General features: G+C 40.3%; 2 protein-coding genes across 7 annotated transcripts in view; one reads left to right on the forward strand and one right to left on the reverse strand.

Annotated features, from left to right (window-relative positions):
* The window catches only part of LOC137043098 (synaptotagmin-11-like), a 69815-nt gene that overhangs the window by 13764 nt on the left and 28746 nt on the right, over window positions 1-27305 (forward strand). The window lies entirely within an intron of this gene.
* Window positions 1-27305, reverse strand: part of LOC137043092 (semaphorin-7A) — a 49063-nt gene that overhangs the window by 6719 nt on the left and 15039 nt on the right. Inside the window, exons 8-14 of one of the 6 annotated variants that reach the window (XM_067419192.1) lie at window positions 20056-20219; window positions 19823-19928; window positions 11272-11446; window positions 6634-6743; window positions 2172-2317; window positions 1196-1224; window positions 850-876 (exon numbers count right to left, since the gene is read on the reverse strand). In XM_067419192.1, the coding sequence (XP_067275293.1) occupies window positions 850-876; window positions 1196-1224; window positions 2172-2317; window positions 6634-6743; window positions 11272-11446; window positions 19823-19928; window positions 20056-20219 (757 nt within the window). Of the gene's footprint in view, window positions 1-849; window positions 880-1195; window positions 1225-2171; window positions 2318-6633; window positions 6744-11271; window positions 11447-19822; window positions 19929-20055; window positions 20220-27305 lie in introns of all 6 variants that reach the window. The other 5 variants (XM_067419191.1, XM_067419196.1, XM_067419195.1 and 2 more) reach the window with 5 other exon arrangements.

A 27305-nucleotide genomic window follows, 5' to 3' on the forward strand; every position in this document is an offset into this window, starting at 1 on the left:
TAAATGAGTTTAAGTTAGTCGTCTGCTAGTGTGTCAGATGGAGCGTCACTGACTGGATATGCCAAAATGGCTGGGAGTGTCAGATCAACTGCAGCCAGCAATTAAACACTTTAAGATGATTTTAGGCAAAAAGGCTGAAAAATGCATTGTAGTCAATGGGCATTTCATGTTTTGTTCTATTATAGCGCCACCAAGAGGCACAATCCTACCAATTTTGTGTGTGTGTGTGTGAATTTTGGTGAAAATATCTTTTTATTTTGGAGTTATAGACATTTATATGAAAATACACATAAAAATTGACTGACACCTGACTTTGATTGGATTTTACTCCCCCTTACCATCTATATTTTGACATTTATTCATTAACGATTGACTATCGACCTTTGTTTCTGAACTTCTGACGCTGGTTTCGTCTGTCGGACTAGCAGTGGTTTCGACGATATCAGCAAATGTTTTTTAAGCGCTAAATTACAACGCTGCACAAACCATATTAATTAACTCTTTACTTTTAAGAGCACCGACCGAATAATGACACAATTCACTACACAACCCGTGTGTGTGTGTGTGTGTGTGTGTGTGTGTGTGTGTGTGTGTGTGTGTGTAAAGAGTCCTTAAAAAATGTTGCAGAGGATGAGAACATCAGTCATTTTTCCACTATTTTTTCATTATTATATTTTTTACATTATTAATTTTTCTGTCATTTGTAAAACATCTATTAGAACTGACTTCATACATATATATATATATATATATATATATATATATATATATATATATATATATATATATATATATATATATAATGATTTTTTCCAGTTGTAATTAGAAACAACATTCATTCAGACGTACCTGCATGCATCGCGGTAATGGGAGTTTCTGCTGAAAATGCAGTAAAATACAAAATTAAAACATTTCTATGCTGGAATTACTCTCTGCTTAATGTAGAGAACACTATTGTCTTTATGATATTTATTTATATTACCAAAATACATGTTTAGTATCTAAAATCATTAGTGTTTAGATGGTTTTGTGAGAATGCTACTTTCAGTGATATTTGATGTCAAGCTTCCTTCTCTCTTGACCATCAAAATTATGATCATAGTAGCATAAATACAATGAGTGAGCAAACATTCAGGTGAGAGATGTCGTTTAAAACCATTGCAACTCCCCGTCAAATGGAAAAACTCTCACTTACGGCATTCGCGGGGGTCCTGGAGTCGGCCTCTGTGGAAAAAAAGACGCATTATTATAACTATATGCATAGTTTTGAATGTGTGTGTGTGCTTTTTTTTGTGACATATGAGGACACAAATGTGTATAATGCCATGGGTATGACACAGGTATTACAGGAGAGGGTGAAATATGAGGACATTACCCATGGCCCCACTTTACAAAAGGCTTATAAATCACACAGGAGGAGTTTTTATGAGAAAGTAAAAATGTGTTTCCTGTGATGGGTTGGTTTTGTGTGTGTGTGTGTGTGTGTGTAATGGGTAGGTTTAGAGGTAGGGGGATAGGAAATACGGTTTGTACAGAATAAAAACCATTACGCCTAGCGAATGTCTCCACATTTCCCAAAAACAAGTGTGTGTGTGTCTGTCAGTGTGTGTGTGTGTCTGTCAGTGTGTGTGTGTGTAATGGGTAGGTTTAGGGGTAGGGGCGGTGTAGGGGGATAGAAAATTTTGTTTGAACAGAATAAAAACCATTACGCCTATGGAATGTCTCCACATTTAAAAAAAACAAATGTGTGTGTGTGTGTGTGTGTGTGTGTGTGTGTGTAGGTGGGGGACTTTTTTGGTGTTTTAGTGGTATACTAGAAAATAAGGAAATATGTTCCGAATATGGGCGAGTTGTCAGAGCAAACAAATCGATTCCAGAGAGGTTGAGGGTTTTCACAGTGTTTGTAATTTGGTTTTCATAAGGATTGTGCATCACACGAGAATCAAGGCGAGTATCATTTCATCGTGATGTAAACCTCAGACACTAAGAATGAAACTTTCAGACTCAAACCAGTCCTAACCACAGCTCAGCATCTCTCTCAATATATAAACTAGCAGACTACTATGAGCTTCAGTAACAGGGGCTTCGAGTTTACAACTCATGCTTAAAATGCCTGTTCTTCAGGAAGGATGTGTGTGTGTGTGTGTGTGTGTGTGTGTGTGTGCACGCACTTTGCTTTGCAGGTGCAGTGCAAACCGTCCCAACCGCAGTAAGGGTCTTTCGATAGCATGCATTCGGTGCACTCGTCCCCATACACACCACATGCTTGGAGGTCAATCTGAACAACCTCATTACTGGAACTCACAAACAGACGCTTCTGAGAAAGCAAACATGGGGACATTAGTAACATTAATAATACTCTTTTCAGATAAACAAAAAATATTTCTAACAGAGAAATTAAAAGTTAAATATAACGGCATTATATTAACGGTGAGCTCAAAGCATAGGATGTACATGCGTCGTTTAGACCGTCATGACTAATCAATAATATTTTAGGGATTCATGATATTAGATTTATTTATATCTCCCTTTCCCTTTAAAAGCCAGTTGTACTCACACAGATTCACTATTTACAATAATTAGGGCGTGTGTGTGTATGTGCGCGCTTATATCACCCCGATCATGCGGGCCATGTAATACAGAAATAATATTCCAATGAATCGCAGGTGGATGAGAAATAAATCATTGTGTTCAATTGGTAAAGACGTTAAGCAAGCCCTGTGAGAGAATCATTTACATTTATGCATTTAGCAGACGCTTTTATCCAAAGTGACTTATTTTAGAGAACAGGAAGCGATCCGTCAAGAAGAGGCAAAGAAATGCAAAAAGTGCCCCAAATACCAAGATTTGTATACCGCTCAGAGTAGCAAAAACCAGAAAAGGGAAGAAGAAAGGAGAAATAGAGGAGGAAAGAGTTTTTTTGTGTGTGTGTAAGATTAAGTGCTCATGGAAGAGATGAGTGTTTACCTGTCTTTTGAATGAAGCGAGTGATTCTGTCGTGCGTATGGGGGACGGAAGATCGTTCCACCAACCAGGAACAGTGAAAGAAAAAGTCCTGGAGAGGGATTTCATGCCTCTCTGTGATGGTACCACACGCCTCCTCTCATAAGCTGAGCGAAGGCTTCTGGTGGGTGTGTAGACTCGTAGGAGTGAGTCGAAGTATGCGGTGCTGCGCTTGTGGAAGATCCATGAGCAAGAGTCAGAGCTTTGAATTTGATCCGGGCAGCGAGTGGTAGCCAATGCAGAGAGATGAATAGAGGTGTGACGTCAGCCCTTTTGGGCTCATTGAATACAAGACGTGCCGCAGCGTTCTGGATCATTTGCAGCGGTTTCATTGCACAAGATGGTGCCGCTTTCAAAACAAACCTCATGTGACCTGACAGCGGAGCTGAAGCTCATTAAATATGTAAATCTTATCCAATCATAGCCGTGGGCGTTTACATCTAAGTCTCCAGTGACACGCCCATCAAAACCATCAGGAGAGAGCCTCAAAACCAGTGTAGAAAATAGCCTATTACTGATTAGTTATGATTATTTTGTATGTGAAAACCACACAAATGTCATTAGTTGACCTCAGACAACACGATAAAATTTTTAAAAGCCTTTTAAGGCAGCATTTAAAAACTCAATATAAATCTCCATACATGCGACGTATTTGCATGACCTCAGTGTTGACATGGTCTCATCAACACGTTATCATATCGGAATATATTTTTCATAACGCCGATTTCTGATGTTGTGCCAACCATGGGCGTCGCTAGGCCCTTTTTAGGTTTTTAGGCTTGTGATAAAAAAAAAAAAAGTGATTAACCTTTAAAACATGAAACTGGCGGGAGACTTCGTCCTGTTTTTTAGTCTGTCTCTCCAATCCGCAGCGGCTCTTAGCAAGCGCAGTGCACGTCAGAAGCAGAGGGTGTGTGTGTGTGTGTGTGTGTGTGTGTGTGTGTGTGTGTGTGTGTGTGTGTGTGTGTGTGTGTGTGTGTGTGTGTAAATCTGAGCGTCATTGGTCTGTCACCGCTCGTCAATGTCAAAATATTTGATAAAACCAATCAAATCAGAGTAAATGGTAAATGGACTGCATTTATATAGCGCTTTTAACAGACCCTATGGCCATCCAAAGCGCTTTACATTTTGCCTCACATTCACCCATTCATACACTGACGGCGGTGTCAGCCATGTAAGGCTCATCCAGCTCGTCGGGAGCAGCTGGGGTTAGGTGTCTTGCTCATGGACACCTTGACACTTGGTCAGGTGGAACCGGGGATCGAACCACCAACCTTCTGGTTTGTAGTCAACCATCACTGAGCCACTGAGCCACTGCCGCCCCTAAAAAGAGTGAAGGCGGGCTTTATGTTCACACAGAAATTTGCTGAGCGCAAATTTTTAGCAGCGCAGCTCGACGTCAAGTAATATGAATGTAAGCAGCTAAACTAAACATTCATGTTTGACAGCTGCTTTTTAAAGTCAGAAATGTTGATGAAAAAGAAAAAAAATATTTAGGCAGATGAATGAACTTTTGTCTAATTTCTCCATTTTTAACTGGAAATGTGATTCATAATGTAGGCCTTAACGAACAAGAAATTTTAAGCCATTTTCATCAGATTAGGCATAAGATTATTAATAAATGTGTATATATTGTAAAGTAATATAATTCTATTTGTAACATTCAGTAAATTAAAAAAAAACGCAGCTTTTTTCAGCCTATATTGGGCATTAGTAATGAATGTGTTCATATAGTGAATTTAATAAACTTAACTTTAACTTTATAAACAGTAAATTAACGTGTCTAAGAAAATTATTCATGAAAAATATAAATATCAGTATGTTAATATGTAAACCATATGTTTACTTTATTCACTGACAGAAATGGAAAACTATATCAGCTCAGCGTTATGAAGAGACAGGGCAGATAAAAACAGAGAAAAAGAGAGATGTGGAGATAAGAGAGACAAATAATGCCCAGTGATATGGTTTTCATGCTATTGATATCTAATTTTTTGGCCTTCAGAACATCTTAAAATGCACATATGTAGATCATAGAAATTAGAGGTCGACCGATTCATCGGATTTGCCGATTAATCGGCACTGATAGCTGGTTGGTGGAACAATCGGTTATCGGCAAAAATCAATGCCGATAGTTTTTCCGGTTTGCGTCCGTTGCGGGAGCGGCTGAGAAGGCTGCTGTCATTACACAGTAGCCTACGAGAGCTCTGAGAAGGGTCTGCTGGCATTATACAGCACGAGAGCGGCCTCTAGAGGACAAATGAAAAACTATCACTGTTTACATTAACACGTGAGGACACGAGGCTCCGCGCTTCACTGAACGCTGCACAGAGCGCGCTGACACATCTGATGCGCGTTTAAAACACCAACAGAGAAACGGTATGAATACAGAACACTTCAGTACATGTTGCCTAATCATTATAAAGTGATTGATTGGTTGACTAGACGCTTTAGCAGGGGAAGAACACCAGTATATGTACTTTGTCGTCGAGGCTGACAGGACGCTAATATTAGCAGCAACGGTTACCTCAAGCATTTAAAACGATGTAACGGAGAAACTTTTTTTGATGTGAGAAACTGTATCATGCATCCAACAGAAATATAAACGCATTAGACGTCAATACATATGTTGTTATTTTGATAAGAAAACCGTTGTGTTCTAAAAAAGCGAACTGTTTGGATTTATATGAAATGATAACACTTAATATAATACAATAATATTCAATTTGTAACATTGAGTAAGGTTAATAAATGCTGTAGAAGTATTATTCATTGTTATATCTGTTAACCTTTTTTATGCACTATGAACTAACATGAATGATTAAGGTAGAATTGTATTGATCGAATATGAATAAATGCTGTAAAATGTACATTACATAATGCATTTAGTTCATGTAAGCTAAATAACATCATTGTTAACAAATGGGGATTTGCAGTCTGTTACCTGACATTTACACACATGTTTTTAGGTTATAGTTAAAGAAACATTTATTTGTAATATTTTAATGTTTTAGTTATTTTCTGTAGAATTTTTTATCTGTCAGAACTTTTAATATTTTCATGTTTACATATGAAATTTAACACATTTTCATGGTTCAGTACTTTTTTAAATTTCTTGTAATAAAGTTCAGCACTGCTTTTTTGCCTGTTATTTTATGTATTATTATTGTATTTTAATCTAGTATCTTTTTTAAAAATATCGGTCGATTAATCGGTTATCGGCAAGCGAGGTCCAACCTAGCTATCGGTATCGGTAAAATCCACTATCGGTCGACCTCTAATAGAAATCTAAATTTTCTTGGGGGAGAATGTCCCCACACGCTCCTAACATTTGGGATCTATAAACCTGCTTACATTATTGGGTATGATTAATGCATGTACAGTACGGCCATGCAGTGAGGTGTTAATATTTACTTTATAAGTAATGATAAACAGCCAATATCTTAGGGGTATGCATGTTTGTAACCCATAGTTAATAGCGCAGTTTGGACCCTAAACTAAATAGTGTTAGCATATTGTGCATCCCTATTTTATCCTAAGTGACAAAATAGACATTTTATCAGCTCATTCCCTTTTTTAGTATGCATTCAGGTGTCTGATGTGAGTAAATGGAGGTTATTTGTGGCGTACCTCAGAAGTGTCCAGAAGTGTGCTGGTGATGTGTGTCCCTCGTGGGAACAGCAGATACTCCGCGATGACGAAAAGCGGATTTTCCAGGATTTTATGGACCCGCCCACTTTCTGTGAGGAAATGAGAACTTTTGATAAAACAACAAGACACGGTGTTTCCTCTTGCATTATATTAGACTAAACCCTTCTCATTCACTTGAGGAAGCTGGCATTTTGAGCATCAATTGCACACCTTATGATGCTGTCGCTATAAAGCCACTGCTGTAAACCAAGCGGTTCCTCCCGCGATCTCTCTTGAAGCCGATACGGTAGTAATATAAACTGCAATTCCTCTACTGGCCACTAGAGCGGCTCCAGAAGGAGCAGAATCCCATAGACCCCCATGTTAAAATGCTCAACTTTACAGCAGAAAAAAACATGTTTAGAGTCTGGGACAAATTGTGGTTTTGGTCTATACGGCTAATTTTACCCGTCATGACGACTGTGAGGGGTGAATTTTTTTTATAACTCATTCGTTTACGTTATATAAAGCCTTAAAGTTCTGCATAATTAAGGGCGTGGTTACTTTGAGTGACAGGTGGATAGCCATTTATCCGCTGTCTATAGTCATTACATCACCTAGGCTCCGCCCACATCCCCTAAGCCCCGCCTCTTTGTCCATTTTCTGTTATCCGGGAGTGACGCGCGATGATGCGCTGCCAAGATGGTGACGGCTCGTCTCTACTTATATTACTACAACATATACTACAAAAGCCCCGTTTCCACCAAAATTACCCGGAACAATTTGTACCAGGAACTTTTTTACAGGAACTTTTCTCCCCCCAGACCTGCAGCTGTCTGCGTTTCGACCGCGATAAAGTTCCGAGAAGATTAGGCAAATTAGTCCGGTGATGTAGGACTGCGCGCGACTGCTCCTCCAAATCAGTGAAGGACATGTAATCATTTTTAAGTGTACCGATTGAAAGATTTAGTGAACTGTTTACATGAGACGTTATCTAAACCGATCTGGTGTTTACATGTGATGACTTTCAATCGCAATCATTTTGTCACATGCAGTTTGTCTGCCACACCAAAAATGTCGCCGCTGTTTTCTCCAGCAGCTGGAGTGTGTTAACTGTAGCCATAGCAACTCTTAACGGCCACCAGGACTAATACAGTTTTATTTATAGCTATTTGTTGTAAAGTGTAATAATCATCTCAGAAAAAAAATTCTTCTGTCAGGCGCAGTTAAAGTAAAAACTGCCTGGGGCAATATACGCTGTGTCATTACTCCAACATTATCTTCATAACTTACGAAATAAAAAGTTTACCCCTCAGAAAAATACTTTCCTCTCTTGTCAACATGAGCGCGGTGCGCGCCGTCACGTCATGTAAGGACACACACTTAAAAGTAATCGGTCAGGTCGTTTACATGGTGAAAAAAAATTAATAACGAGTATGGAAGAGATTCAAGCTGTGCTGCTTTTGCTGGTTATGTATAGGTTTACTAAAGAGGTAATTAACAACGACAGAAAAGAGCACTAATATGCAGATTCAGCAGCATGCAGCATATTCAGAAAGCTTGTAAAGCTAGATTTAAAATGACAATGTATATTATTATCAGCTATTACGGACATTGAACGTGAGATGGCTGAGACGACCGCGCGCCACCAGACAGAGAGCAAGACTGATATTTACTGAACGCAGAACGAACCTCGCAAAAGACTTTTAAAGATGCCGGTTGAACTAAAATGCTGCCTGAGCTCAACCAATCAGCATGTTCAGCGCCCAAGTCCCGCCCTCGAAAGTTCCTGAACTTTGAAAAAGTACTACCTCGCGAGCAGCGCCGTTTGGAGGGGGAAATATTTACCCGGAACTTCATTTATACCCTGGTTCCTGCGGTCTAAACACACGAAGTACCACCCAAAGTTCCTAGTTCCTGGGTAAAGTTCCTGTGGTGGAAACGGGGCTATAAATGACTACTACTATACTACAAAATATTCGAATATATTGCTTGATATTTGATATCCGTTTGAATTAGATTATTTTCAAAAATGACAGCCCTAAACTGAATCGTTCAGTAACACACATTAGAACACATTAGCATAAAATCATCACGTCACAATTTTTTAAGATTTTATGTTAATGTGTTCTATTATTCATTTTGATTGGTTTACCTTGACCTTGAGATTGTGATTGGTCACTGGTACCTTTAAAAGAAACGGATGTTTTTTCATGCCTGAGGAAGATCGACAGATCGAAACGTTGCTATGAAAGAATAAATCACTTTTAATTGCAAGTTGGTAGTGTGCGGGACTTCTTTTTTCATTTGTTGATAATTGGACCCTTGTGTCCTGCTCTCCTACGCACCTATCACACACAGGTGTGTGACGTTTACTTGGGTGACTCTATTAATGTCAAACATTGCTAACGATTAATCGATTGATTGTTAATTTAAACAACGATCGATCATGGCAAGCATTCAAGATGCTCAACTAACACCGTTTATCCAAGTTAAGTTTGATGTCACATGTTGCTTTTACATGAAATAGTCGGTGAGATATTTTCACAGTGCATTCTGCGACTGGTGGCATATGAAAGTTTGACCGTATGGACACATTACATTATGCCTCTACCTACTGCCTAATAATGATATCTGGTTAGGGATGGAAACCATTAGATTGCATCACTGATAAATCCTCCTCCACTCCTCACACGCTTCTCATCCATTCAGCCTCAGTCATCTGACTAATAACATGATCAATGATTCATTACATTGTTTCTAGCATTTACATGTCTGTGCCTTTTCCTGTAGCCGCTGGTCATTTATAACCTGTGTGACTTCTCTAGTGTGAAATGAGTTGAACAGGATGTTTGAGTTTTGCATCATGATCATAAACACCTACAGTGTGCGCAGACGAATGACTGTGAGACGACTTAACATTTAGAGTTTGTTTAGGACATTTCTCTCATTACGGGATCAGTAGCCTTGTAAACTCAATCGGATATACAATATAAAATATAATATTATACAATATATAAATGTGATCATAAATTCCATTATTTTCGTCCTACATTGAAAAAAAATTAATTGGGATTTATAAATGCAGAATGTAACATTAAAGTTGGTATTTAACAAGCCCTTTACAACTCCTGCGGTGGAGCCCCACGCTTCAGCCAATCACAGACGGGTCTGTCTGGCTTCGGGCCAATTATTGAGGGGTCTGGCTCGCTTCGGCCAATCACAGACGGTCCTGATTCGCTTCGGGCCAATTACTGAGAGGTCTGGCTCGCTTCGGCCAATCACAGACGGTCCTGATTCGCTTCGGGCCAATTACTGAGGGGTCTGGCTCGCTTTGGCCAATCACAGACGGTCCTGATTCGCTTCGGGCCAATTACTGAGGGGTCTGGCTCGCTTCGGCCAATCACAGACGGTCCTGATTCGCTTCAGGCCAATTACTGAGGGGTCTGGCTCGCTTTGGCCAATCACAGACGGTCCTGATTCGCTTCGGGCCAATTACTGAGAGGTCTGACTCGCTTCGGCCAATCACAGACGGTCCTGATTCGCTTCGGGCCAATTACTGAGAGGTCTGGCTCGCTTCGGCCAATCACAGACGGTCCTGATTCGATTCGGGCCAATTACTGAGAGGTCTGGCTCGCTTCGGCCAATCACAGATGGGCCTGACTCACTTTGGCCAATCACAGACGGTCCTGACTCGCTTCGGGCCAATTACTGAGAGGTCTGGCTCGCTTCGGCCAATCACAGATGGGCCTGACTCACTTCGGGCCAATTACAGAGGGGTCTGGCTCGCTTCGTCCAATCACAGACGGACCTGACTCGCTTCGGGCCAATTACTGAGGGGTCTGGCTCGCTTCGGCCAATCACGGACGGGCCTGACTCGCTTCGGCCAATCACAGACAGGTCTGGCTCGCTTTGGCCAATCACAGAAGGGCCTGTCTCGCTTCGGGCCAATTACAGAGAGGTCTGGCTCGCTTCGGCCAATCACAGAGGGGTCTGGCTCGCTTTGGGCCAATTACTGAGGGGTCTGGCTCGCGTCGGCCAATCACAGGCGGGCCTGACTCACTTCGGCCAATCACAGACAGGTCTGGCTCGCTTTGGCCAATCACAGACGGGCCTGACTCACTTCGGCCAATCACAGACTGGTCTGACTCGCTTCGGCCAATCACAGACGGGTTGGGTTTATTATTAAAAAAATTATTTTACTTGAGTCATATTATTTTTCAGTACTTTTACTTGTACTCAAGTCAATAATTTTATTTAAAGGTGCTGTGTGTAGATTTTAGCGGCATCTAGTGGTGAGGTTCTGAATTGGCTTTCTTTCGAAGTACATAAGAGCACGGACAAAGATGTGGTCGTCTGAGACAGCAGAGAGTAGCCAGCACTCAGTAGAGAAGTTTGTCCCTTTAGGGCTACCATAGCAACATGGCGTCGCAAAATGGCGGCTTCAATGTAAGGGGACCCGCGGTGTGTGTAGATAGAAACGGCTCATTCTAAGATAATACAAACATAACGCTCTTTATACTCCACTGAAAACATAGTTATGTAAATCATATTGCATTTGTGTCAATAGATCCTCATAAATGTTACACACTGCACCTTTAAGTCATTTTTTTTACTGCTAGTGACAGATTTACGCACCTAGAGACAGAAGCAGGACCGTTTTGTTCTGTTCTCGGTCCACCTGGATGTGTGTGTAATGGTGGTGTCTGAACAGCAGGGGCTCGTTTTCTGGCATCACCCAATCCTTCATCTCAGGACGCTCCTTCATGAACGTCAGCACCTCACTGCTTAGCCGAGTACTGTCATCCACACACTAAAAAAAGAGGAGTAGTTAGAGAGGAGGAATGGAAAGATAATGGTGACTGATCAGACTACAGAGCTCAACAGCCGGGCATTCAGAATCTATCGGGAATTGAGGAGATGATATTCTGATGCATATATACACCGATCAGGCATAACATTATGAAGTGAATAACACTGATAATCAGTGTAAGTAAAAACAAAATAAAGGATTTGAGTGAGTTTGGCCAGATTGTGACGGCTAGACGACTGGGTCAGAGCATCTCCAGAACTGCAGCTCTTGTGGGCTGTTCCCGGTCTGCAGTGGTCAGTATCTATCAAAAGTGCTCCAAGGAAGGACCAGTGGAGAACCGGCCACAGGGTCATGGGCGGCCAAGGCTCATTGATGCACGTGGGGAGCGAAGGCTGGCCCGTGGGGTCCGATCAAACAGACGAGCTACTGGAGCTCAAACTGGGGAACACATGGCCCCAGGATGCACTATGGGAAGAAGGCGAGCCGGCGGAGGCAGTGTGATGCTTTGGCCAATGTTCTGCTGGGAAACCTTGGGTCCTCCATCCATGTGGATGTTACTTTGACACGCTCCACCTACCTAAGCATTGCTGAGACCATGTTCAGCCTTTCATGGAAACGGTATTCTGGTGGCTGTGGCTCTTCCAGCAGGATAATGCTCCTGACACAAAGCACAAATGCTTCAGGAATGGTTTGAGGAGCACAACAACCAGTTTGAGGCGTCGACTCGGCCTCCAGATTCCCCAGATCTCAATCCAATCGAGCGTCTGTGGGATGTGCTGAACAAACACACAACTTACAGGATTTAAAGGATCTGCTGCTAACATCTTGGTGCCGGATACCACAGCCACACCTTCAGGGGTCTAGTGGAGTCCATGCCTCGATGAGTCAGCATATAACAACATTAGGATGGTGGTCATAATGTTATGTCTGAGTGGTGTATGACGTGGCACCGATTACATCCTTCAGTTTATGAGATACGTAGTTCATTCATTCCCTCATAAAAGCCACAAAGTACACAGTAATCAAAAAGACAAACATTACGAGACAGATTCGTTTTTAATCATTATGATTCTTCTGGAGTTGTTTTCTTTGGTTTATGTTTCAGAATTCCAGAATGAATCATTTAGTAAAAGTGCCGATAGTAAATAAAACATGACACTGGATACTGACAGTACCAGTCATTTATTTGTATAGCGCGTTTCACACACCACATCCCAGCAGCTTTAGTCTTCATGCATTACAGTCATAAGCCCTACTCCGACGGTAATTGTTTCTTGTGGGGTCGTGACTCGCAAGTTATTTTAATCATTTACAGCGGCTAGTCTGTGATTTTTATTTTATTTTATTTTTTATTTATACATGTAGTGGGCGCTGTTGTTACAGTAATACAATGAAAAGTAGAATACAAGAAAGTTACTTCTTGTTCTGAATAAACAAATCAGTAATGATGTCATTAATCACAAGCATGACACTTGTAAATTAAATACTTTTATATACAGTGTATTAATCTGTAATAAAATATTAGGAAATGGATGATGAAAAATAATCCAAGGAGCGCTACAATAATTGTAGAATTGAAAGACAGCATCAGTGTTGCCAACTTAGTGACTTTGTCGCTATATTTAGTAGGGGTGTCAACAATAATCGATTCGGCGATGCATCAGGCATGAACGATTCAGCATCGACGCGGCGAAGTGCCATAATCGATTATGTCACTGTTTATTTTCTGGCGGACGATAAAGTTGTGAAGTTTCAAATACTTCCGGTTCCGGGAGAATAACAACAACAACAAGGAAGATGACTGAGGCGGAGGGAGATGCCCGCGATAGACGGGTTATTAAAAACACGCTAACGACCCGAGGTGTGTAGGATTGTACGTATATATTTTTTGCACAATAATAACTTAATCTATAATGACGAAATACGGCGCAATTCACCTTTATTCCACAAGGTGGCAATGTCTGATACCCAATGATGAAGTGACGTTTCACTCATAGTTACCTCTGACAGAAAACGAAACAATTATAATCTGCAAAACTTGAAATGGGTTAAGGCGGGCGTACACGGTGCGATTTTTGCTGTTGTACGAACTCTCAGACGATTTTTTTTTCTCGGGAGAAATCGCGTGGACATCGTGGATGCTCGTATGGTCGCGGCTCGCACCGTGTGAGAGGAAATACGAGACGAGCCGAGCACGTTAAGCACCTCCCGACCTTACGATCATTTTTAAACATGTTTAAAAAGTTCGGGGAGTCGGCCCAATTTTTACCAGCATATGACTGTCCCCTATTGCCAAATCATGCACAAGCACGTCACATACGCTCAATCTACTATTATTAGCTCAGTGGCTGCCACATACTGCGTTCACACATACACACACACACACACACACACACACACACACTTTCTCTCTCACGTGCACTCTTCTCTCTCCTCTGGTTGTTTCGGTTAAAAGGAATGGCTGTTCTCAGCTTTTCAACAAATCATTTTCACACCTTTTTTCTTTATTTTTTGTATCTGAAGCTATAGCAGCAACATTGAAAGCTCCGGTGTCTGTGTTACATGAAAACTCGTGTGATCGCGGCCGGCTCGCGGTGCAAACAGTCGTGCCGTGTACCAGCTGATTTGATGCGATGATCAAATTAAATGACTTGTAGTGTCTGCAATATCTCACGACCTTCCGAGTGTCCGAATTCGCACAGTGTACGCCCGCCTTTAGTGATTTACTTCAGAGAGCAAGTACTAAACACAATCATATGTTAGTGTCACTGTCTCTTGATGATGGATGTGGTCAAGAAGCTGTCAGTGATCAAAATATTGATTTTGAAGACATTGAAAAAGAGTTTGGAGAATATGCTGGAGATGGCGAATATGAGAGAGATGCTGAATATACTGGTAAACGAGCTCTGACGAGGTCATATGATGATGGTATTAAACATCTGCTCACACTGAATCCTTCCAAGCTCCAAAAGGGAACGAAATAGGTTTTATTTTATTCTGTAGCTGTTACTCTAAAATCAGGAGTTTTATATATTATCACGACAGGTAGAGGTCTATCCATGTTAAATATAGATCTGGGTCGCTAACGACCTGAATATGTAAGAATGTTTGGTGAAACAGTCACGCATTTAAGGGTTAATTGCATTTTATTTAATTACATTTTATTTTATTTAATAACTTTTATGTCAAAGATACTGGAGACACATAGCAGCCAATACAATCTGTTGTTTAATATCTGCTTGTATTGCCTCATGACTGATGAAAAATGTGCTTTGTGTGCAGTAGAATTTTGATGCATCACAATGCATCGTAGAATCGAATCGTTACCTGGTGAATCGTAATCGAATCGTGAAGGCAGTGCCAATGCACACCACTAATATTTAGCAGCTTTTCAGACCCCTCTAGCAACTTATTTTCAAAAAAGCGACTAGTGACAAATCTAGCGAGTTTTTGGACAAACTTCAGCTACTTTAGTTTACAAATGTCGCCAGTACTGTCCTGCGAGCACGAGGTCTTTTTTCCCCTCAGCCGTCACACACACCTCTCTCTGCGTCTGCCCTGTTCAGTGAATGGCTAAAGCCTAGTTCACACTGCCCGATTTTTGCCCCGATTTTGAGTCGCCGACAGGTTTTGTGAAATCGCCGACAAATGCCCGAGATCACAGGCAAATCGGTGCTCGTGCACGCGAGTGACAATCACGCAGTATGAATGATCAAAGACGCGATCAGAGAGAATCGCCGACGAGTCGCCGACGCCGGTGAGATATTTGGCATGCTAAATATCTGGACCTGTCGGCGATTGAAACTCCTGCTGTGTGAACAGCGTTCTGACTGAAAATTACACCGACAGCCAATGAGAGAGTGAGATACAGGGCAGCAGGAGGTTCAGGGAGGAGTTATAAAGAAGAATTTCAGTATTTTAATAGATATATTTACAATTCTATCAAACAGAAACAAACGCCAAACATTTGCACATCCAGCCACAGCAGCAGCACATTAAATAATTATTTATTTACCTCAAACTGTCTTTGCAGAACAAAATCCTGGCTCCCTCTGTCTCTCCAACAATTTCTTCCGCCATTATCTTTTTTCTTTTTCTCCACAAATCAGCGCACATACAATTTGAAGCAAACTTTGTGCAGTTTATCATTTTTAATAACAATTCCAAGTCTCGCCCGAGAACTCCGGTCTGACGCACGTGTGATCTCGCGTTGTTTACTTGTCACATCGCACGTGTGTTTGGGAAACGTAGTTTGAGCACCGGAGAGAGAGAGAGTTGTCGGCGATTCTTCCTCTTGTTCAGTCATGCAGTGTGAACTCTCTGTCGTCAAACCATCGGTCAGTGTGAACACAGCAGTGACTGAATAATAACCCAGATAGTCATGCAGTGTGAATAGAGCAGTGACCCGACGAGTTTGAAAATCGTGCAGTCTGAACTAGGCTTAAGAGGAGCTGCACGCACACACACAGCAGCCAGTGGTGGAGGAAGTTCTGAATCTCAGTACTTAAGTACAAATAACCAGAGCTATTTTTGATTAAGTAGAAGTACTGCAACGACAATCCTACTTAAAGGTGCACTATGGAGCTATCCGTCCACTGGAGGGCGCCTATTCAAAACAAATGCGTAGTTTGATGACGCAAAGTGTGAGCGCAGCATCTTGGGAGATGTGGTCTTCTCATCACAGCCGGTGGAAAATAGGACTCGGGCAGAAATCACGTTCATGCATGCGGTTATTGGAGTTACTGTAGTGAAGCAGAGCAGGAGCGAGTGTTGTGGACCTGAGCACGGCCGCTGGAGCGATTGTTAAACAAATACCCGCCTCGCGAATACCAGGACTTTTATTATGACGGGACGGGACACAGTCGTCGGGCGCCTGCACAGATCCGCTCTTCCGGTTATGATTTTGAGGTAATGTAGCTCTGTTTATCATATTAGATACATTTAAGTGTGTTTAAAACGATGTTATGACGTTACTCCGTGCGTTCACTTGTTCACACTGCTAAGAGTAAAGCGCTCCTGCCAAATAAAAGCCGAAACCGAGGGTAACGCAGATATGACGCGATTGACAGGCGACTCTCTCAAACGCTATGCTGACACGTCCCGGTCCTCAGTTAAAATAGCAATTTTCTCACAATTTACAAATAGTTGGAAACTTCTGGGATATTGTAGGTACTCAACTGAACAAAATATATAACACCGGCCTAGTGGTTTTTGGATATTTTACTGCAAAAATACTACATAGTGCACCTTTAAGTAAAAGTAAAAAGTGCTTGATTTTAAATGTACTTTTAGTATTATAAGTAAAAGTACTTGTATAACAATTTATTCTCTAAATGTCTATATTCTAATCGTTAAAAAGCAGTAAACAGTATGGGCTGTGGCGTTTTAATTCAGTTAGTTTTGGGTTAATGTCGGCTAATTGTGCGTATCATCTGCTGCCCAGTTTACATTCTGACTCACAATATCAGGACGATCTGCAGAGTTAAATATCAATATTCAGAAGAACTTTTCCATCAGCTTTGATGTATTTAAATCTTCATATTTATGAGGATTAATCTTAAATATAGGATATGCTTCAGCTTTCCTTTTATATTCTTAAATTTGATCAATAAATTAAATTAAAATAACGCTATATGGTTAAATTAAATAATTTACACTGACTAATTACAACCGCATTAAATAATGTTATGAGATTGTTTTAACTATATATTTTTAATACAATAAGAAACGTTGTAAAGAATGTTTAAACATTAAACTAAACCACCAGTAGGTGGCGGCAGGTCTTAATGAGTGAGACATTGAGTCGGTTCGCTCAAACGGCTGATTCGTTCATGAATGAGGCAGTCGTTTACGAACAGGTCATTGAATCTTTGATTCATCCGATTCATTCAAACACTGAATCATTCAGTAACACACACTTGCTGTGAGATGCGTTGTGGTTCTGATGTGGAAATATGATCTTGGAAATATTTTCGCTGCTCTAATAGAACAAAAGCAGTTTATATTGCATCTAAAATATAAGTGACCAATTTTAATGAATTGTTTAAGGAACTGTCAAGAAATCAGTGTCACATTTTCAGTCGTGATGGTATTCAGGAAAACACACTCTTGGTCGTGTCATGTGATGTTTTTTAACTGTATTATACGTTATCAAAACAGTCACATATTTATGTTAGGCTACTGAGTTTTTTCTGTACGAGCGTCGTTGGTTTGTTTCCATTTCTCCTCGAGAGGCTGCGCGATTGTCAACACAACCGTCAGTTCATACATTAGCCGATTATTATCCATTAATTATCCCAACAAACCTTAATCTCCAGCCCTGAAACTGATCAGAAAATGTAACGAAATGCTGTAGAAATGTAGTGGAGTAGAAAGTAAAATATTTGCTGCAAAATGTAACGAAGTAAAAGTAAAAAGTATGCACTAATGATTCTACTTAAGTAAAGTACAGATACGTAAAAATGTACTTAAGTAAAGTAACGAAGTATTTGTTCTTCGTTACATTCCACCGCTGACAGACGTGAGCGATCGAGCTACACATGAGCACACAGCTCAGGTCACACAGATTTCTCACTTAATGTTATCTGCTTCTTTTGTTTTATATTTAAATAAATGAGTTACGATGAGTTCCATCTCTTGTGCTTATCCCTTATATTACTCACTATCACAGAGCTTTAGTTCATCCAGTTTCTCAATTCAGATTTTACACATTGTAGTTCACTATATCATATATTGTATGACAAAAAGGTATAGGAAATGAAAACATTTATTGGACAGTCGGCTGTATTATATTATTGTAAAATACAGTAAATGAGCACGGAGGAAAAACGCTAGGCAGACTGAACGCAAGGACGGCGTGATGACATCACGAATATGCTAATTAACGCATGACGTCATCTAGCGACATTTAGCGATTTTTTTTTTTTTTTTTGGGCAGGCTTTAGCTACTTTCCTTGTAAAATAGTTGGCAACACTGGACAGCATCGACGGATGTCATGCCTCCACCGCTTCATGAGCACAAACGTTACATCCAAAAATAAAATATTTAGGTTACATTGGATCTGGGGTGAAAAATCACTGACTTTATTATTGTTATTTTCAGGGCTTTTAATATCAAGAAGAGATCGCTTCATAATTCACTGTTTTATCCTTTTTGACCCCTGCAGAGCACCGTATTGTTGCGTTTCTCTGTAATTTGGATGCATTTTAAAGATCTATAGCCTACACTTTTATTACTGAAATGCTGGAAAGTATTTACAAGAATTATCTTTCATCACCGCTCAAAAGAGAAGAAAACACGTAGACATTCGAAATGAGCCGTTATTACGGCAGTAATTAACGTTAGGTTAGATTTGCAGCATTGTTTTAACTTAATTCCACTCGTTTCCACATTATCATTTTTATTTTATGACATCTTCCTTTTTTTTAAGCAGGAGATTTCCTATTATTGAATTCACACACGGCTAGACAGTAGCTCAGCTCATTTACTCGAGTCCTGTACTGAAGTTCACTGTTTGAGTCTCTGTGCTTTACTGGAGTATTATTTTTTCTGTAATCTTCTGACTTTAACTTCACTCCATCTGAAAGACAAATATCGTCCTCTTTACTCCACTACATTTCTATCAAGGTCCTCGAAGTGGAAAGTCGTTTCTGTCGCAGCTTTGAAAGTCAGTGGATGATTTTTTTCTTCTTTTAAAGGTGTTTGGGTTTTTGGGCCTTTCAGGAATCACTCTTGTAGAGTCTCGTGAAGTTCAATGATTTCACAGCATTTATTAAACACTGATTTATAGTTTAGAGCAAAATGGAAGAAGACGGATGTCCAAATGCTCATTTAGTGGAGTATTGACATAAACAAAGTTGATTCTGTCTTCAGTGAAGGTGAACAGTGTGAGAATATCAGATGTGTATCAGTGTATTGGATCCGTGCATTCGGCCTTAAAGTGACAGCGCTTTATAAAGAGCTTTGTAACTTTTCTACAAGTATTTAAATGAGTTTAAGTTAGTCGTATGCTAGTGTGTCAGATGGAGCGTCACTGACTGGCTTAAACCATCATAATGTGCATTTATACAACTATAATACAATAATGGACTGACATAAAAAAGGAAATTTACTTTTGATACCTAAGTACTTCAGTAAAACTTCAGTAAAAATCTGTTTCTTCAACTTCCACTTGTAACGGAGTAATATTTGACCAGCACTTTTACTTTTAATTAAGTAATGAAGTTGTGTACTTTGTCCAACTCTGGGTTTGGATCACACAACTCACTCCTCCACCATCCAATAAATAATAAATCACCAGCCAAATGAGTTTTATCATTGAGGTGTCAGGCAAATTTATGTCCACATGAGAAAGTTAGTGATGGAGTAACCCTCACCGTTCCAGGCCGGTGATTCGCAGGAACTGTGGAGGAGTTGAAGTCAGAGGAAGTGAAGATTGAGCTGATTTTAGTCATGCTATAAACACACACAGCACTCATGTTCCTGTAAATAGACACACACACACACACAAGAGTCACACCTATTTTATCAGTAATATGCATCAAAAACTGAGATGACAGACTAGTTACACACAATAAAATAAAGCATGATGATAAAGAGTTTGCCTTACCAAAAGTTCCTGAAAAGTGCATAAATTTTGATGTCGTCGTCCGTTTCGAGTGTGGCCACGTCTATGAGCTGACTGAACTCATATCCTCTCCCGCAGAACAGACGGGCGTAAATCATGGACGTCCAGCTATTCTGAAGATGAGCCTTCGGACCGCCGCGGTCATTCTGGAACAGATGCATGTGCTTATTAAACACTTTTATTAGGGCTGCACGATAATGGTAACGATTATTCTGTCAAACATTTTAATGTGTTTATGGCCATTTTGCATGTTCTTTACCGACCTGCACTACACCCAAAGGCCTGTAGGTGACGCACTGACTTCATTTAACCAACTATGATAACTTCGTTAGATCGTAAATCAATTTAAAACACATGGTTTGGTGAACGCGTTTATCTGTTTTCACATTAGATTTTTAAAGCAACACAATTCGTTTGCAAATGAGACAAACCACAGATTCGGATTAACCTGCAAATTCGTAAAGCAAAGAATGCTCTTTTTATATATATAATATAATATAGGCCAAAAGTTTACACACATTATTATATTACATTTTTTCGGTATTTTTGATCAAATAAATGCAGACTTGATGAGCAGAAGAAACTTCTTTCAAACGCATTACAAATAGTAATGTGTCCAAACTTTTACCCTATGCCATATATATATATATATATATATATATATATATATACAGAATAATTGACGACAGGCCGTTGAATTATTAGAAAAATAATGTACACTAGAGGTGGTGATGTGGTCACAGAGTTATTTAATATATTATTGTTCTAATAATTCAACGGCCTGGAGTGAATTATTACGCTTATACCACGGTTACCACACCTCAAGACATCGATCCGATGATATATTTAAAGGGATTCGTCCGTTTTTGTACTTAAATTGCTATTGTGCGTAGGACTATTTCTTCCACGTCTCATCCAACGGCTCTTTTGCTAGTTCCGAAACATCATTTTAAAGCTGGTAACGAAGGCTTGAGCCGTTGATACTATCCCTAGCCTGACAAGCCGGAGCCACATCCAGATGTTTGGTCTGCAAGCTCACCATTGACGGCTCAATCTGAGGGGCGGATAAACGGCTGTCTGTCAAACTCCCTCTGCACGCGATAGGATAGCGCTACAACCAACCAGAGCAACGAAGGTGAAGCAGAGCTCGCTGACAGATAAAACATTCGCCGTATCCAATATCTATACACGATGTGATTGGCCCGACAAGAGTTTGTCGTTTACAGCTCAGAAGGGTATTGAGAGTTGCAAGCAGATTAGATTTGCTGCCGCTAGGGTGCGTCTAGATTTCTAGGCTAACTATCTACTGCAGTTATAGAGAGAGAGAGAGACACACAGAGAGAGAGAGAGAGAGAGAGAGAGAGAGAGAGAGAGAGAGACACACAGAGAGAGAGAGAGATGCTAGAATGAAAGTCGCTGTGAGATTGTGTGAGTTCGGCTACTTCTGTGCGTCTTTAACTCTTTCCCCGCCAAACACGGAAATTTCCGTTATTTGTGAGAAAACGCTTCCAGGCCAATAACTTAATTTTCTGGGTTTCCGTGTTTTCACTGTCAGACGCTAGGGGGCGCTATTGCACATCTTCTCAATGCGTGTACTGAATCTCCTGATCAAAACACACGCGAGTAAGACGCAGTAGGAGTGATCGCATGTAATCATATGCATATGAAAAATAACGTGATCATCGTCAATAAACAGCACATGAATCAAAACTGCCTAATGTTAGTGAATAAAATGTGGCCCCAGGACGAGCTCCAGGACTGAAGCATTAGGAGTGTTTGATGGACTGCTTTTTTAATGAAACCTACCCATAATCAAGTGTTGATAAAAAAGGAATGCATAAACCTAGAATAAAAAAAAATGTTTAAAAGAAGAGGGTCAGCTCTTTATTTTGATATATTGCAAGCTCAGATTTTCATTATACAAAATATTCTATGGGCTATTACATTTTTGTGAAAATTGTCAAAAACCCTGGCGGTGGCTGGCAACTTTTTTTTTAAACGCTAACGGGAAAGCGTTAAACAGCGCTGTAATTACCTCACTAGTGAAAAAATGTAATTTGTAGCCTTTAAGTTGCTTTGTTGTTGTTGTTGTTGTTGTTGTTGTTGTTTTTTTTAGTCCTGTATTTTCCGTTATTACAGTTAACTATGCAAAATGACATGGAGCTGTAATGCGGTCAAGAGAGCTGCCTGGAGCTACGTTCGCTGTGCGTTTCCCAGAAAATAATTGCACACCGCAGAACATTCATCAACCAATCAGATTCAAGCATTCAACGGCCCTGTAGCATAAATATAAAATAATGTCCCTGGCTATAGGGACATCCTAAAATGCTAATTATAACGTGACAAAATGCTTAACGTGGCTAATGCACTAAGACATTGATATTAAAAGACCAAACTCCATAAACAGCAATAAACTAACATTACAATTTTCCCGATTGAATTGTCACTATTTGCCGAATAAATGCACCTTTGCAACCTATAAAGGAGGAGATCCGTGTTGCGTTTGGCAACCACAAGCATGAATGCTAGCAGAGGCTCGTTACCAATGCAAGATAACGCAAATCCCAAAGAAAAAACACGTTTTGAGGATAATAACGAGCAGGCCAATATCGTTATCGCGATTAAAATACGATTAATCGGGCAGCCCTGACTTTTATGGTGTTTTTTGGCCTTTTTTAGCCTACACTGTATATAAAAAGCAGTTTGAACCTTCAGCTAAACACGTGTTGTGTTTCACAGAAGAGAAAGTCATACGGGTCTGGACTGATGAGGGTGAGTAAATGATGACTAGAGATAAAAAAAATGTTTAGGCGTAACTTTTGCAATATCTTCTAGATGATCTAATGCAATCGCTGACGAGGGCTTGGTTTCCTTTAGGGGCTATGAGGTCATCACAATGTTAAATTATTAAAGCGTTTGGTCCTCTGACTCCTTGGGGCTCTTTCTGTAACCCTCTTCTGCTATTTTGGGTCGCTCTTGTGTTATCATTTGTTGGCTCAGGGTTCCCACACTTTGGTTAACTTCAAATTCAAGGACTTTCCAGGTCCAATAATACCCTCAGATTCAAGGACTTTATGCTTGAGTGTGTCCCGCATTATGTGCAACTTTTGCATTTATTTTTGGCCAGATGACAGAGATCTGATATTTTAGTTTTGCATAGATCTGAAGAATATTCCTACTGTTTTCTAACATGATCCGATAGTCACTTTTGCATGGATTTGATTAAAAAACGCTAAAGGTTTTAAGATTTATGAATATGCTTTTCAGGTTTTCTTGCCTCATGGGTTTACATTATCATAAGCAAAGCAATTCAGCATTACATAAAATACTTGGCCAACAGATCATCACAAACGTGTTGTTTATTGAACACAATATATAGACGGTTTCATCGTTGTTTTGGTTACGCGCCTGGCCCGAAGTTAACTTCCGGTCTGTGTCTGTTTATCAGTCTGGCTAGATGATAGTATGGTGCACTACCCAGTAGAAATACATTTTTGATGGACTATTCTTGGTTAACATGATATAAATATTAAAAATCAAGCAGAGAGCACATGACACCAGCCCAAAAACAGTGCGTGAGACTCACCAGAAAGCCTTGTGCTTACTAAATGTCCAATATGCTGCATATGAGATCGGCGTCTAATGTGATTTACTTGTTATTTATTTGCTTGTTATCAGAACTAATCTACTGTAGAGGTAACTTATTCTGGCTGTGTTTTCACATTGCACATGTGATCGCCGTGATCCTATCATGCAGATCGACTCTTCACGTCTAGGACACGTTTACATTTGTTCACGTCAAGTGGTCGCCATCTGGATAACTGATTGAATTTATGTTTACCGTAAAATATTTAATTAGGTATGTAAAAGGCCTTTACGGAGTGTAAAACAACTTTCGCTTTATCCTCTATTAATTGCAGTGCCCAGCACGGGATTTTTGTGATGCATTCATATACAATCAATCTCAATAGGGTACTTAATCTACAAGTTTAAGTTTCCCATCATTAATCTTATATTATGAAACAAAGAAACGTGTTATTCCGATGCATTGCATAATTGAAAGGCGAGCGCGCACGCATTTATAGGCTACTGTACAGAAAACGGCATTACATGGTCCTTAAAGGGTTAGTTCACACAAACATGTTAATTCTGTCATTATTATTCACCCTCATGTCGTTCCAAACCCGTAAGACCCTCGTTCATTGTCGGGTTGGGATCAGCGTGACGTCGGTGAGTAATTAATGACAGGATTTTCAGTTTTGGGTGACCTACCCTTTAAGTGAGGCGTTACCCCTCTCTATATTGAAGACAGAAATGGGAGATTTTTTATAATAAACATGCTGAAACAACAAAAAATATATATAAATTAAGATAATGGTTCACAATTAAAATTAAAGATGCTAACGCATAAGAAAGATGTCTACCGGAAGTTAAGTTTGGGCCACAAAAGCGTGCATGCGCAGTAGCGTTTGTTTATGTTGCTGCCGTTGAAACCGTCTATAGTCATTGACTGAACATATTTGGGTTCGGTGTAAGTGCTGAAAACGTAACATATGTTAACACTGAGGTTATCGTAACGTGTAAATGCACGTAACTAGCGTAAATCAAGCAAGCTAGTTAGCACAGGCCACAAAGTGTTGGCAAAATAACACAGTGGACCAGTGGAAACCCTGATATATATTTGATTTGCAGGCCTAGTTACCCTAGCAACCACCCAGAATACCTTAGCGACCAGCCATGACACCCTACCAACCACATAGAAACACCCTAGCAACCGAGTTTTGCCACTGCAAGCACCACTCACATTTTCTTCAGGAAACGCACATTCTCTCTTATTTTCGTATTTAATTTAACTTGGCGTGTGTCATTAGCACCTGTGCGTATAATTATAGAAGCTTTCCCGTGTAGCACAAATGCGGCTGTGAGTTACTGAGAAACATCTTTATTAAACATGCAGGTGTCAAATGTGGTTTCATATCTACTAACATAATATTTTCACATTGAGGAGGTGAAAGAGTCCAGAGGAAATCCAGACACACATTAATTCGGTGCAACATCAAGCTGCATTTAGTGCTGTTTACTGACAGATACACTCACCTAAAGGATTATTAGGAACACCTGTTCAATTTCTCATTAATGCAATGATCTAATTAGCCAATCACATGGCAGTTGCTTCAATGCATTTAGGGGTGTGGTTCTGGTCAAGACAATCTCCTGAACTCCAGACTGAATGTCAGAATGGGAAAGAAAGGTGATTTAAGCCGTTTTGAGCGTGGCATGGTTGTTGGTGCCAGACGGGCCGGTCTGAGTATTTAACAATCTGCTCAGTTACTGGGATTTACACACACAACCATTTCTAGGGTTAACAAAGAATGGTGTGAAAAGGGAAGAGCATCCAGTCTGCAGCAGTCCTGTGGAGAAAATGCCTTGTTGATGCTCGAGGTCAGAGGACTGCCTAATATATCTAACAGGAGCCGTGATGAAGAGATCATCAGTGTTATTCACCTGTCAGTGCTCATAATGTTATGCCTAATCGGTGTATAGAAGAATGGTACATTTATTTAAATGCTTCCTATAAAAACGAGGTTTTTGCACAATAGTTATTGCATCTCAATTCCAGTTTCTAATAAACAAACATGCGATATTATTAGTAACTGCACTTATTGCAAAGCAATAGTAATTTTATGATTTAAACATCTTTAGAACTGAGTGGCACTGCTTTCAAATGTTAGTCTAGAGCCCTGACGTGATGCCTCATAATGTCAGATCCCAAAAACTCTAGCCTTCCTAAAGTTTCTTTTGTATCTTATGTACTTCTGAAGCAAACATAAATGGCATTTCGTCTGCAGTATCCTTTATAATTGGGCAGTCGTCATTGGGTGGTTTCTTTTGGTTTTGTGCTAAAGGGATAGTCCCATCCAAATTAATTTAGTCCTAATTTTGTCATTATTTACTCACGCCTTTCTTAACTTGGCAACACAAAAGGGGATCTTTTGAAGAGTGTGTTGTACAGTAATGTTGTTTTGGGTCATATTGACGATAATTATATTGTTCTTAATATAGGCATAATGAAGGTGAGTAAATAATGACACTGTTCATTTTTTTGGGGTGGAGTACCAATGAGATAAAGTGCATTAGAAAAATCGCTTTGAGTTCACGTACAGGTCAGGGTGAGTCACTAATTGCAATAATTTTTAGACAATAGACACAGTTTACAGCTTATATGCACATCTTTATCGGGTTGCAAACCAAGCGGCAACTTCCTTGTCTGGCTATCACCAGATCAAGCTCAATTTAAGACTGAACATTGGTCTGGTCTGCTCTGTGTTTTCTACTGCACAAGAGGCGTGATCAACGGGCATCGTTCAAATGACTCTGTACGCGATTGGTTAGTCCTTCAACCAATCAGACCAGAAGAAGCGCGATCACGTGGCAACGACCCATCGCTTCTCTGTCCGTCATCATGTTAAACCCACCAATAGTGCACCAGGTGGATAAGGCAGTCTGTGATTGGTTTCCGTTAGGGATGTTAAACGATGACCGATGGTTGACCGTATCAACGTTAACCGATCAAAGTTGTCGGTTTAAAAAAAAGTGATCTCTAAATTAGTCTATTATAGACAGTGGGCTAAACGCTACAGTTAGCCGTCTCATTACGAAATCTTTTTGTGTGAAGTGAACAAATCCCTCACACTCAATTATTCACAACTCGCCTGTACTTAATAAACCAATAAAAACATTTGGCTTGAGGTCGCAGCGTTTGGGTTTGCGCGCTCACAAGGTTTGCCAAAAGTAAACCCTTGAGGTTAGAGGCGGAGCAGACGACAGGATGGAGCGTCATTCCGCATAAGATGGACTTGCATCTGGAAAATATATTACATCTACATTTCAGTGGAAACACATGAGGTGTTGATCATCATCTTTCTTTATTATTGTTAGCACTACCTCGAACTAAAGCGGCGTCTCTTCGGAGCGGTCATTTTCTTAAACGAGCCGCGGCAATGTTTCAAATGAGCTTCTAGCGCTAGACAAACGCCTTTATTTTCACCGCGATCACCTTGCCCAAACCATTTAGAAACTAAGGAGCCATTTGTCCTTTCGATTACAAACAAGCTCCTCGGCGGCGCGTTTGCGCGACTCATGTTTCGCGCTGTAGAGGATTTTAAAAAAGTGACGTGAGTGGAAGGGAGGCGGCGGCAGCGGGACAGTGTGTGTGTGTGTTCGTGTGTGTG

Source organism: Pseudorasbora parva, chromosome 16, assembly GCF_024679245.1.
Source record: "Pseudorasbora parva isolate DD20220531a chromosome 16, ASM2467924v1, whole genome shotgun sequence".
Taxonomy (NCBI): Eukaryota; Metazoa; Chordata; class Actinopteri; order Cypriniformes; family Gobionidae; genus Pseudorasbora; species Pseudorasbora parva.